The sequence below is a fragment of the Homarus americanus genome, unplaced genomic scaffold (assembly GCF_018991925.1).
Source record: "Homarus americanus isolate GMGI-L3 unplaced genomic scaffold, GMGI_Hamer_2.0 scaffold30108, whole genome shotgun sequence".
NCBI classification, from domain to species: domain Eukaryota; kingdom Metazoa; phylum Arthropoda; class Malacostraca; order Decapoda; family Nephropidae; genus Homarus; species Homarus americanus.
The window spans coordinates 8,547,200-8,560,682 of NW_024748109.1; the positions used below are offsets into that span (position 1 = coordinate 8,547,200).

General features: G+C 40.3%; 1 protein-coding gene across 6 annotated transcripts in view; it reads left to right on the forward strand.

The window, feature by feature from the left end:
* The window catches only part of LOC121880026 (zinc finger protein 474-like), a 53,771-nt gene that overhangs the window by 17,586 nt on the left and 22,702 nt on the right, over positions 1-13,483 (forward strand). For all 6 annotated transcript variants that reach the window (XM_042386997.1, XM_042386995.1, XM_042386994.1 and 3 more), the window contains one exon: positions 8,908-9,073. In XM_042386997.1, coding sequence (XP_042242931.1) covers positions 8,937-9,073 — 137 coding nt within the window. In that variant the 5' untranslated portion in view covers positions 8,908-8,936. The remainder of the gene's footprint in view (positions 1-8,907; positions 9,074-13,483) is intronic.

Genomic DNA, 13,483 nt, shown 5'->3' on the forward strand with positions numbered 1-13,483 from the left:
ATTTAAGATTTTTTTTAGATTTTAGGTATTTACGATTTTTTTAGTTTTTTAGGTATAATTTACGATTTTTTTAATTTTAGGTATAATTTACGATTTTTTTCGTTTATAGATATTATTACGATTTTTTTACATAACGTAGAATTTACCATATAATGTTACCTGTTGAAACTCCAAAGGTTTAGATTGTTCATGTGTGCACATATATGAAGTCTGTTTACCTTTTCTGACCTGTATAAAACGGTATATCATCATTGTGTCATATTGTTCAGATGTGTCTCACGTATATATGATCGTATTTAAAGTTTTATGACATGTGCTTTAAATGTGTGGGGGGTTTTTTTTGAGGGTGGGGGGGTGTTTGTGATTGAGCTGAGTTTATAATGTACTTGTGGTTTGAATGTTTGTTTTGGTTCCAGGAATGTGTAGGAATATTCTATTTTTAGATACTATAAAAAGAAAAGTGTGTGTTTGTGTGTATTTACAGGCGTTTGTGTGTGTGTGTGTGTCTACAGTTTTATCGAGCTATATATAGTGACGTTTACACACACGCACATACAGTAAAAGGTCATGCACGTAAAACGAAAAATAAACGCACACACACAAGACCAGGTGTATTACGTGCACTGACCTGACTTTATTGCTCAGGTAATGATCAATGAGGTGGGACAGTTTCACCTGCATTCTTAACCTGTGTTGTCATGCAGGTCAGGTGGATGTAGGTCATTGGTGTGTGTGTGTGTGTGTGTAATGTTGCGGTCTTTCTCTGTAAGGCTGTGTTGCTGTGGAAAATAAAGTTGGTTGAATCGACGCCTTATTTAGAATTGTCAATGTATAACTGTAGCGTGTCTGTGTCTATCTATCTATCTATTTATCTATCTGTATAAAGCAAAAATTCTAGTCTGTTTTCTCGACCATCAAAGAAAACGACAACATATTCAAAGAAAACTAAAGGAAATCCTACTTTTTACCAGTAACTTTAATAATACCAATATTATTGTACTGAACAGCTAAATAATCTTAATTTAATTCTTCACAAGACTTGGTTGTGATTAGTATAAACAAGCTAATTTATATAATGTACAGGTATATATTTTGTTCAATTTATTCAAGATATTTAAATGGGTAACTGAATAAAAAATCATGTTATGCATTTTAAATAAAGGTTATAATTCCCTTTATTAAATTTACTTTAAAAAATCTCATACATATATGAATAGATCGAATTATTCATATTATTTAAGATATAGACATGTAAACGTTAATCTAGGTAAGTTAGTTTCAATCTACTACTACTACCACCTTTACCACCTATGACCACCACCGCAATACCATCACCACCACAACACCAACCCCAACGCCACAACACCTTCATCACCACCACATCACCATCTTCAAAAGAGTAATTTACATCGGTTACCCCGGCAACAAGGGAGAGATGAGTTCGTTTTCTCTAAATATCCACAATGCTCAATACATAGAATATGGATATTTACCGAATTTCCTTACCTGGGAGGTTATCCATTCTCTTAAGTATATACTAGATAGATAGATAGATAGATATAACATTAAACCTAAAATATAACCTACCATAACCTAACCTAAGAACATAAGAATGGAGAAAACTGCAGCGAGCCTATTGACCCATACTGTATACATGTTGTATTGGATGTACAATGCAGCTTGGTGCTGGGAAGGCAGCATGGTTACAAGCGTTGAGTAGAGAGAGCTGGTTTGGTGAGGGTGCTCAGGGGAGGACCAGCTTGTGGGTCGCCGTGCTCGCCGGCGGGAGCGAGGGCCGCCAGGCAGGAGCGGAGGAGGTGGTGTTACTTGAAGACTGGCTGTAGGTAGAAAGAGAGGTAGGTCACCACGAGGTCAGGTCATATAGCGGAGGTAGGCGTGGCTTAATAGATGACCTCCGTCATGTAAGGCGGCGCTGGTTGACCTAGACCACGAGGCATACACTGGGGAATTCGCGGGGTCGGCTACTCGGCGACGAACAGCGTTTGTAGGGGAGGAATCCACTACACCCGTTTACACCCAACCCCTATTGCTCATATCTCCATCCACCCTATGTTTGAAGCTATCCAGCGTATTCGAGTTAATGATATTGTTTGGTAACTTGTTCCATTCATCCACTACTCTATTTCCAAACCAATGTTTACCTATCTCGCGCTTAAATCTAAATTTGTCTAATTTAAAACCATTGTTGCGAGTTCGCTTCTGGTTGGATAGTTTGAGTACCTTTGTTATGTCCCCTTTGTTTCTCCCTGACTTCCATTTATACACCTCGATCAAATCGCCCCTCACTCTACGTCTCTCGAGGGAGTGTAGATTAAGATGCTTTAACCTGTCTCTGTACTCAAGGTTCCTAATGCCCGGGATTAGTCTTGTCATTCTCCTCTGAATTCTTTCTCTGGATTCTATATCCATTCTGTAATACAGTGACCAGAATTGAGCTGCGTAATCCAAGTGAGGTCTGACAAGCGCAAGATATAGTTTTAGGATGACCTCGCTAGTCTTGTAACTAACACTCCTTTGTATGACAGTCGTGGTGTGACCACATTAGAGGACAGACGTGCCCATAGGTGCTCTTGACTTCCCGCAAAGGTCCCCTCCTCAGACCCGACTCCCCTCAGTCGGCAAGTTTTGCCAGCATGGGGAGTCGACGTAAGCGCCTCCGAAGAGGTAGCCCCTCTCTCAATAATCCCATCGCCAACTCGCCTGACCATACTGAATACAACACCCATCAAGAGTCAGACCACAGTGATAATGACAGTGACGGTAATGTGTCTATGGGAAACACTAGCCAATGTGAAAACACTCTCCAGGGTGGAAACTCCGAGGCCACGGACCTTAGCACCCTCCCCTCTGCCAACCTGCCATGTAAGCTGAATCTGCACTTTCCTAAGGGCCCATTGAAATCAAGTACTTTGTTAGCCTTGTTTCGAGCAAATACACATTGTTTACTTGGCTTAAGATTCCTGCTTAACATTCCTCCTAAATATTTCTCACAGTCGGATTTCTCTATAACATCGTTGTTCATCTGGTTTCTCTGTTTACATTTCCTAGACCGAACCTTACCTAACCTAACCTAACCAAACCTAACCGAACCGAACCGTATCACCACCACCTCTTGTCATAAATGTCTCACTGTATCCCGTGTCTCACCTGATTATCTCACACCTCAACTCTCCATCTCCTGTGTTACCCTCAGTGGTGTGATTAAGTGTATGGCGGCTATAAACAATATGTGTGTGTGTGTGTGGCGTGAGGGGATTGGGAGGGGAAGGGGCGCAACTCACTAGCCATCACCACACATCACGATATACTCTCTCTCTCTCTCTCTCTCTCTCTCTCTCTCTCTCTCTCTCTCTCTCTCTCTCTCTCTCTCTCTTACAATATACAGGTAAGATTAATTACCTACCTTCCAGCTAACTCGTCTTCGCCTCGTCTTTGTTTACACTTTACCTGTGTGTCTCAATTACGTCTTCGTGGGGTTTTTTCCTTAGCTTTCATTCACTTTGGAAATATTACTTATTTTCTTATTTTGTTTGGGATTTTATTTAAGTATTATTGTTTTATAAGAAAAATAAAATAAAACTGGTGTTTTTTTTTATAATTTTCAAGATATTGTAGCTATTGTAATCTAACCTTAACCTAACCTAACCCAAACCAAACTTCGCCTACCCCACACCAAGGTAGCGTTAGGGTGTTTAATCATCAGGTGAAATGAGTTAAGGGTGGGGGAGGACTCTAGTTATACCTGTGGTAAATATAGCCCAGCAGCTTCAGAGTTCCGAGCCATTTCTGAGAACCTGACCTTTTAACTTTATCTAGAACACGGTTTGGTTGACCTTTTTTCAAGACTTGGTTGGCCTTTTTGTTGACATTTATAGTGGGCACTGGTGGCGGTATTAGTGAGAGCGTTTTTAGTATAATGGACCTGCGCTAGCGGACACTTCTATATAACGGACCTCTATTAGCTATCACATCTGTATAACGGACATATAGTAGCGGACACTTCTGTATACGCGACCATTGTGTTATATAGTTTTTCTGTTGTACTCTCTCTCTCTCTCTCTCTCTCTCTCTCTCTCTCTCTCTCTCTCTCTCTCTCTCTCTCTCTCTCTCTCTCTCTCTCTCGTCGTGTATTTTCCCTCCTCCCCGTCTTCCCCTTTCTTCTCCCTCTCCTCCTCTACCCTCTTCCCTACCCCTCCATTATCTCCTCCTTCCCTTCCTTCTCTCCTTATTCTCTACTCCTCCCTCCCCCTTCACTGCACTACCTCCACGTCGGAGCAGAAAAATTTACCCCAATATAAATGTCGAGGATATAATTAGACCCCCCCCCCTCACTTCCCCCTCCCCTCTCACCTCCCCTCACTCCCTTACGTCCACCCCTTACTAGGTCACGCCTTTCCCCCATCTCTCACCTCCTCCCTCCTCACCCCCTCACTAGGTCATGCCCCCCCCTTTATCTCACCTCTTTCCTCACCTCTCCTCAGATAATCACAGAAAATTTAACTTCACTTTCATTGGTAAATTTATTATTATTATTATTATTATTGTTATTATTATTATTATTATTATTATTATTATTATTATTATTATTATTATTATTATTATTATTGTTGTTGTTATCGAAATATACACACAACTTAATATAATTTATAATATTAAAAAAAATACATTTCCACGTATTTTAATGTATAATGACTGTTTATCACAGACTGGTTAACTGTGTAGGATTCATGCGTGGAGACCTTGACTGGATTATCGAGTGGGAGTGGAGTGGGTGAGGGGGAGAGAGTGGGAGTGGTATTAATTGTTCTCTTATTTGCCATTGAGTTAAGTGTTTGTGTAGTAGCGTCATGTTGTATGCCTATGTACAGTCCCCTTCACTAGTGCGTTTACAGGGGCTCGACATATAAACATTCCACAAATCATTACATTGAGATATTTGTTTTAATATTGTTTTAATTTGGTTCCATAGTGTGTTTATTATTGTGAGTTTCCTTCTGTCGAATGTAAACAAACGCAGGGGCTGCCACACTGCACAAAACCTGATGAAACCCCTGTAAACGCACAAGTGAAGGGGACTGACTGTACATGTGTTGATGACTATAATTGTTGTTATGTTGTTGTTTATGAGGATGATGCCTGAGGATAGTAATTATGTGTTTTGATACCTGACTTACTTCACTAACTCACTTTCCTCACTCACCTTGACTCATTTTTCTTCATCTCTTTTTACCAGCCTTACTTTCTCACTACTATCCTGACACTTTTTTTACTATCCTCAACCTTCACCTCCCTTACTCCTCGTCACTTTCTTCACTCTTCACTATCCTCACCTCCCCCACCCCTCACGCCTCACCTCCCTCACACCTCTTCCCTCACCACTCGTTACGGTATATAGGTAAACATTCTCTGCTGAGTGTGAGAGACTCGGTCAAGGTCCTCATTGATGATCAGATAGTCATAACGGCCATTAACGACCATTAACGACCATTACTGTTACGTGACGGACCGTAAGAGGCCTGCTATCATTCTTAGGCACTTGTTAGTTCCTGGGGCGATAATCTTAATGAAAGTACAGGGTCTTGGCACTCTCTTGGTACTTTGTTACACTGGCACTAAACTGGTACAAACACGAGAGCCTGGTACAATTCTTTGGACCCTGATGTAGCCTAATATAGCACTGTACGTAGCCTAATATAGCACTATACGTAGCCTAATATAGCACTGTACGTAGCCAAATATAGCACTGTTAGCCTAATATAGCACTGTACGTAGCCTAATATAGCACTGTACGTAGCCTAATATAACACTGTACGTAGCCTAATATAGCACTGTACGTAGCCTAATATAGCACTGTACGTAGCCTAATATAGCACTATACGTAGCCTAATATAGTACTGTACGTAGCCTAATATAGCACTGTACGTAGCCTAATATAGCACTGTACGTAGCCTAATATAGTACTGTACGTAGCCTAATATATCCCTTCGCCTCAATACATAGTCGTTTTAATGTATGTACAGTATGTATGTATATGTGTGTATGTAATAGGTAACTGTATGTATGTATGTATGTATGTATGTAATAGGTAAACTGTATGTATGTATGATCAAGGTGTACGCCCCATGTTGGTCAGGCTCACGTGAGGGTCAAATCGTGACTTTTGTCTTGTAATGTATGTCAAGTGACCTCTCTTATTCGCTGCTTAAGTCTGCCTTGTTATATCCAGTGACGTAATAAGGTCATTTGATCATTAAGATTACGTGTAGTCATTGATTGTGTGTGTGTGTGTGTGTGTGTGTGTGTGTGTGTGTGTGTGTGTGTGTGTATAATTAAGTGGGACTACATGCGTGTCTGTGTGTGTATATTTTTCTATGAATGTATTTGTGTCTTATGAATGTTGTATGTTTGGTTATGAATTTATGATCATACTTTTATCATTATGTTACGTGTGTTAATTGTATACTAAGTGCTAAAAAATGCGTGTATGTATTTGATCTGTATATGTATACGTTTGTGTATACTTGTATGCTATTGTTTGGTGTATATCCATGGCTTAAACTCAACCTTGGTATAAAAGAATTGTTATTTATGTACTTAATTATGTCCCCAGGTGAGGTTAAAGTAGTTTGCGTAGTTGCGTAGTTTATTGGCTAGCCCTGTGGCGTTCAAGGTTAAATATGATAAACTGAGACACTACTTACAACCATAGACTACAGAACAAGAGATGGTGGCGTTTACAATGTATTACTGCGCTTCAATAACTATCTAAGTTTTTTTTAAGCGCTTATTCTAGGTTAGTAATTTGGTTTACTTGTTAAATTAGATGAAATGTTTAAGTTTTGATTACGTTTTCTTACCTTCTGTGTTATTTATTAAACACTAAAGCTCTGTGGTGCAACACGTACAGTCTGTGTGTGTGTGTGTGTGTGTGTGTGTGTGTGTGTGTGTGTGTGTGTGTGTGTGTGTGTGTCATTTTTCTTTTATTCATGTGTGACAAGTGACTGACGCTGCCATATTAGTGTTTGGAAACTATTTTTTTGGTATACCTCCACGTGAGTCACCAACGACAGGTGTGTACTACTGCGTCCAAACACACGGAGTCGATTCGCGGAATAATACACATGAGACCAATTTTGACAAGACACGCGCGATGTATACTGTGGAAATCTACCTCGTGGCATGATACAGCGTTCTATATCCTTATTCACTCAGTTTTTCTGATCGTGAATAAACCTAACCATTACTAGAGATTTCAATGACCATTACTAAAAATTCTTTCACATAAGTAGGATTACGTAGATATGTAACTAAAGGGATATATCTAGTGGGAGTTGGGCTATAAATAAGGGAATATTTAGCACCATGTAGTGTGTGAGAGAGAGAGACGGACGTAATCACTCCCGTACTACTATTTACAACATCAATATAAAGGGGTGAAGCTAACGTATTCCCCCCCCCCCTCCCTGTGCCATTTTCCCTTCTTACCTGCCCTCACCTGTTGTCCCCTCACGGTAATCACCCTCGTCTCCTCCCTCACCTGAACGTAATCACCAGGTATACGCCTACACACACACACACACACACACATGTACACATCACCAGTTCACTACTACGCACACATGAACACCACACAGTATAATGAAGTTGATTTGATTTCGGTACAAAAATTTAAGTACAATAGTTATGAACGTGTCGGAGTGCGTTAACCTCTGAGTGTACAACAACAATGATCACACACACACACACACACTTGTTGACATTGCGTCCCTTCTTGTCTTGGGCTTTTCTCCCTCCCCTTCTCCGTCCTACCACACCCTCCCCTACCACCAATCACAACGTGCGGGGTAACAAGGGACGGGTTGTCATTGGTGGGTGTGGATGTTTACTTAATGTGTACTATTGTTACCGGGATGACTAGTTCTGGCAAGAGTCGACGATAATTAGGTACTGATCATTGTGGATAAGATGGCTGTCACAGCTTCGACCACAGCGCACGATAATGTTATGGGTTGGCACAGCTAAAACAGCACACGGTTATGACTACCACAGCTAAAACACAGCACATGATGATGACTACCACAGCTAAAACACAGCACATGATGACTACCACAGCTAAAACACAGCACAAGATGATGACTACCACAGCTAAAACACAGCACAAGATGATGACTACCACAGCTAAAACACAGCACATGATGACTACCACAGCTAAAACACAGCACATGATACCACAGCATATAAGAATCTCTATCCTCACCTGAGAATTAATTAATACAAGGCCGGACTGATTGACTCACCTTGATGACAATTCGTGAGTCACAAAACATTGTAAACACCAAACATATAAGACACTAACCTAACCTAACCTAACCTAACCTAACCTAACAAGGTGCTGGTGGGGATGGGAAGTATCGTGACGGTAAATAATTACGCGACACTATCCTCACCTAAATCATCTTTTTGTGTTAGTAAACAAACTGTGGTCGGGAAAGTAGGACAAAAGGGAATTAGTTGAATATGTATTTTTTTGTCTCTCTCTCGCATAGTTTTGTATTTACAGTGATATTAAGTTAATAAAAATAACAGTACAATAATCACCACACACCTGCCTCTCTCAGTAAATAGTGACTGGAGGTATTAACGATATAAATACCTGCTTAGAGGTGTATTAACGATTAGGATGGTAAACATCCTATAGGTACCCCTACCAGGCGTACCAACCTTAAAATTATATGGATTTTTAAATACGACTCACATATTGTTATAAAATTTCATACCTAATTTAAGAACTAAGATATACAATAAACCTATGTATTTTAAATAAACCTTGTGTATTTATATAAGGTTTTTATATTATTGTTTTATATGGTTTAACGTATCTTACAGAGGACTTGGCTATAAGCCCCGCCTCCACCATGACGTCATCGACCACGCGGCCGCCTGGCTTCGTCGAGTGTTACGTCTGCCAAAAGGAGTTCGGATCCCGTTCAATAGAGATCCATGAACCTCAGTGTCTCGCTAAGTGGAGAGCTAACAACTCCAAGCTGCCAAAGTTAGTACATAAGTGTTAATTTTTTTGTTCGTTATCCTCTTGTTATATGAGGGATCTATGTATGTGAATTCCAAATTGTGTGGTGTTATGTTATTCGTCATGGTGTTTACCTTACTCCTTATGGTGTTACGTTATTCACTATGGTGTTACGTTATTCACTATGGTGTTACGTTACCCGTTATGGTGTTATGTTAGTCGTTAGTCTCTCGTTTGATCCTCGAGGTTATAGTGTTATGTATTGTATTGTGATGGTACTGGAAAAATGCTGCGTTTGATAGTGAAAAGTGGTGGTATGGTGTATTAGTGTGGTGATAGTGATGTTGTGGTGTGGTGATGGGGGTACTGTGGTGATAACGGTGTGGTGATGGTGCTAATGTGATGTGGTAGTGATGCCAGTGATATAGTGTTGGTAGTAGCGTGGTGCCAGGTAGTGTGGTGGTGGTAGTGTGGTGCTAGTGATGTGGTAACGGTGGTGATGGTAGTATGGTGTTAGTGATGTGATGATGGTAGTGTGGTGGTGGTAGTATGGTGTTTATGGTAGTGGCAATATGTTACTAGATGTGTTATGGTGCAAGTGTGGTGCTTGTGTGGTAGTGAATAGTGACAGGTGTTGGGGTAAGCAGTATTACAGGTGTGTACAGCAGTCATCCCCCCCCCCACACACACACACCTGTATCAAGTCTTAAGTAAAATACAGTCCAGGTGTGTGTGTGGTGGGGGGGGAGGTAAGTGTTGCATGATTCCAAACCCTCCACTCGTACTTACACACACACACACACACACACACACACACACACACACACACACTCTCACTCACTCACTCACTCACTCACTCACTCACTCACTCACTCAAGGAATGTCTTATCAGTTTCATCAGGTCAGTGTAGAGCTCATCTCTCAACAACAAGAATCGACCAAGAATAATTACTGTACTCTGACCTCGAGTCCTGAGAGTGACACTTGAGTACGATAAGCCTCTTTGACTTTGAGTCCTGAGAGTGACTCTTGAGTACTAAAAGCCTCCAGTACATTATATGAGGTAACAGATCCGACACTGCACTTGATCGTTTTCCTCAGTGTGTGTGTGTGTGTGTGTGTGTGTGTGTGTGTGTGTGTGTGCAGTTCGTCACTCCCACACACTACCCTCTCGTTAACGCGTGTCCTTGGAGGTGCTGTTGGAGAGGGGATGGTGGTGGTGTTGGAGGAGAGAGGTGGTATTGCAGGAGGGGGAGAATAATGTCTGTGTCCTTCTCACGTTTATTTTCTGCTATTTCTTGAAGTATTTTTCACACACACACACACACACACACACACACACACACACACACACACACTTGCACCCAAAAACTGAGATATCTATACACGTCATCTTAGTTCATATTTAGGGAGAGACTAATTCATGTATAATAATAATAATAATAATAATAATAATAATAATAATAATAATAATAATGTATACCGGGTGTTCACATTGTCCCTTGTCAACCCTATGGAACATGGTGGACATAGTGTATATTGCAAGATGATGGTAGGTTAGGTTAGGTTAAGGTTAGGTTTGGTTTGGTTTCCCGTGATTTTTATGCATTTCAGAGTGGCCAGGACATTCTCGTCTTGTACTGACACGACAAGCATGAGTGACCGTCAAGGCCACTCACTCATTACCTGTACTTCCTCAGTCTGTCACTCAGTCACTCTCTCACCTCAGTTCCTCAGCAACTTTCCCTCACTCAGCAACCCTAACCTAACCTAACCTTAACCTATTATTTTCAAACTACGAGAAATGAATCACAGTTCTGCTTGGTTTACATGTCACGCACCGCCAACTTAGACAAATAATGACAGACGTGTGTGTGTGTGTGTGTGTGTGTGTGTGCTCTCTCTCAAGGACTGCAACATAACAAGAGACATTATCAATAACACATGTACATTGCCTCTGGTGTTGAAGGTCGGAACTAGAACTATCGTCTGATGAAATTCCAAGAAGGTGCAATTCACGGAACTTGTGTATGAAAATTAAATGTGTCTGGCTAGTTCCTTGGGGCCATGCGGGGTGTGTGTGGGGAGGTGTCTTTGTGTGTGGGCGTGTGGGAGTATTGGGTCGTGTGTATGGGCGTGTGGGAGGATTGGGTCGTGTGTGTGTATGTGTGTGTAGATGGTGTAAATAAAAACTTCTGCAGTGTAATTTAAAGACCTGCAAAATATTATACATTACATGTAAACACAAATAAACCTTAAAGAGGGTATTCAATAAACCCAAGAACAAAGTGTATTCAAAATCAGATTAAACCCTGGTACTCCATCGACGCTAAATTTAAGAATCCGTAAAAATTTATCCAGCGTTCGTCGATTGTTTTGTTTACTTTCTGTAGTCTGCCCCGCGTCAGTCCAGTCGTCTTGCCAAATACTACTGAATCCACTTTCACCATCTACCCCCTCCCTAGAATGGCGTTCATAATACCTTCAAATCTTTATCCTAGTCTTAAATACTATCTGATAATACACGCAACCACAAAGACGGGCGCTATGTGTGTGTGTACGTTCATTACGCCTCAGTCTAGGGAATATTTACATAGATTTCCCGCCATTACTGACGTCATGCGAGCTTCTTTCGTCTTGTGTAATATTTTGAGCGGATAATGACCTTCTAGCGGGCATTTATATCTCGTAATTTTCCCCCATAACGTTGTAAATATGCAGATTGTAATATTTAGGAACGAGAAAAGGTTATATATATATATATATCAGAAAGCGTGTTTTGTTGTAATTACGTTTATTATTTTGTTATTATTATTATTTTTGTTATTACTACTATTAACTTTATTAATGTTGTTAACATTTTATATATTTTAGTATTATGATTCACGGTATAAAGTTTATTCTCTCTTGTCTGTCTGTCTATCAGTACGTATGATCACGTGTATGTTCATATTTGTTTACATATACTGTGAGTGTATACGGGTTATACATGTCTAGTAAACATACTCCGATGATTGTTATAGTGGTGGTGGTGGTGGTGGTAGTAATATTGTAACTGATAGTGGTAGTGGGGGTGGTAGTGGAGATGATGGTAGTAGTAGTAGTGGTGGTGGTAGTAGTAGTGGTAGTATGTATGTGTTGTATAGTGTATGATTTTATACTGATGTCATTATTCTGTAAATTTAGAAACAGTATAAAAATATCTAATAATCTTTTCTGACATATCTTACGGTGTACCTGTATGTGTAATAATTTTGAAATATCTCTAATCTTCGTAAGTGGAACGCGTGTGTGTGTGTGTGTGTGTGTGTGTGTGTGTGTGTGTGTGTGTGTGTTAGTTGTGAGTCCCCGCTACAGGTCACGTGACTCACCAGTACCTGAATCACTATTGCGTCGCCGGATAGCTCACTCGAGGGCTCAATAATCCATCATTGCTAAATAATTGAGACTGAGTAGAGATATCGATGGAGTGAACGGTCTCTCTCTCTCTCTCTCTCTCTCTCTCTCAACCACCAATCCTCTTCCCCCATCCCATCCCTCTTCCCCTATTCGTCAGCCTGTAACCTACACTAACTATCCAACAGGACAAAATAACATCCTGCCTCAACACCCCCCTCTACCCTCCTATCCTCCTACCCTCTTACACTCCTACCCCCCTATCCTCCTATCCCTTAAGCCTCCTACCCCCTATCCTCCTACCCCCTTTACATATTTTCGTGACGATCGCGTGTATGTTCGTGTTATAAGAGCAACATCGTCCTTACTTGTTGGTATGCTAAGTCTACCCACAGGTGAGGACAATGTTGTTGTGCATGTAAACATTCACGATGTGTTTATGAAAATATGTATGGTTGTTTGTGTGTAGTTTTTTGAGACGGTGTGTATGTTTGTGAGTCATTGTTTATGTTTGTGAGTCATTGTTTATGTTTGTGAGTCATTGTTTATGTTTGTGAGTCATTGTTTATGTTTGTGAGTCATTGTTTATGTTTTTGAGGGATTGTTTATGTTTGAGTCATTGTTGATATTTTGAGGCGTTGTTTATGTATGTGAGTCTTTGTTTATGAGTCATTGTTTATGTTTATGAGACATTGTTTATGTTTTTGAGTCATTGTTTATGTTTGTGAGTCACTGTTTATGTTTGTGAATCACCCTTTTTTGTTTATGAGTCTTTATTTATGTTTGTGAGTTTATTTTTGAGAATCTGTTTATGTTTTTGAGTCGTTGTCTATTTTTGAGAGTCTCTGTTTATGTTTGGGAAGACACTGTATGTTGGATCATGTTAAATATCTCTCACTTATTTGGCCATGAGAAAGACAGTGGAATGCGGAACTTATTACACTTGAGGAAGCCAGGTAGTGAGAGAGAGGTATTACCAGCTTGTTTTACCTAATGATAACCTAACCTGACCTAATTTACCATATTACTAACCTGATT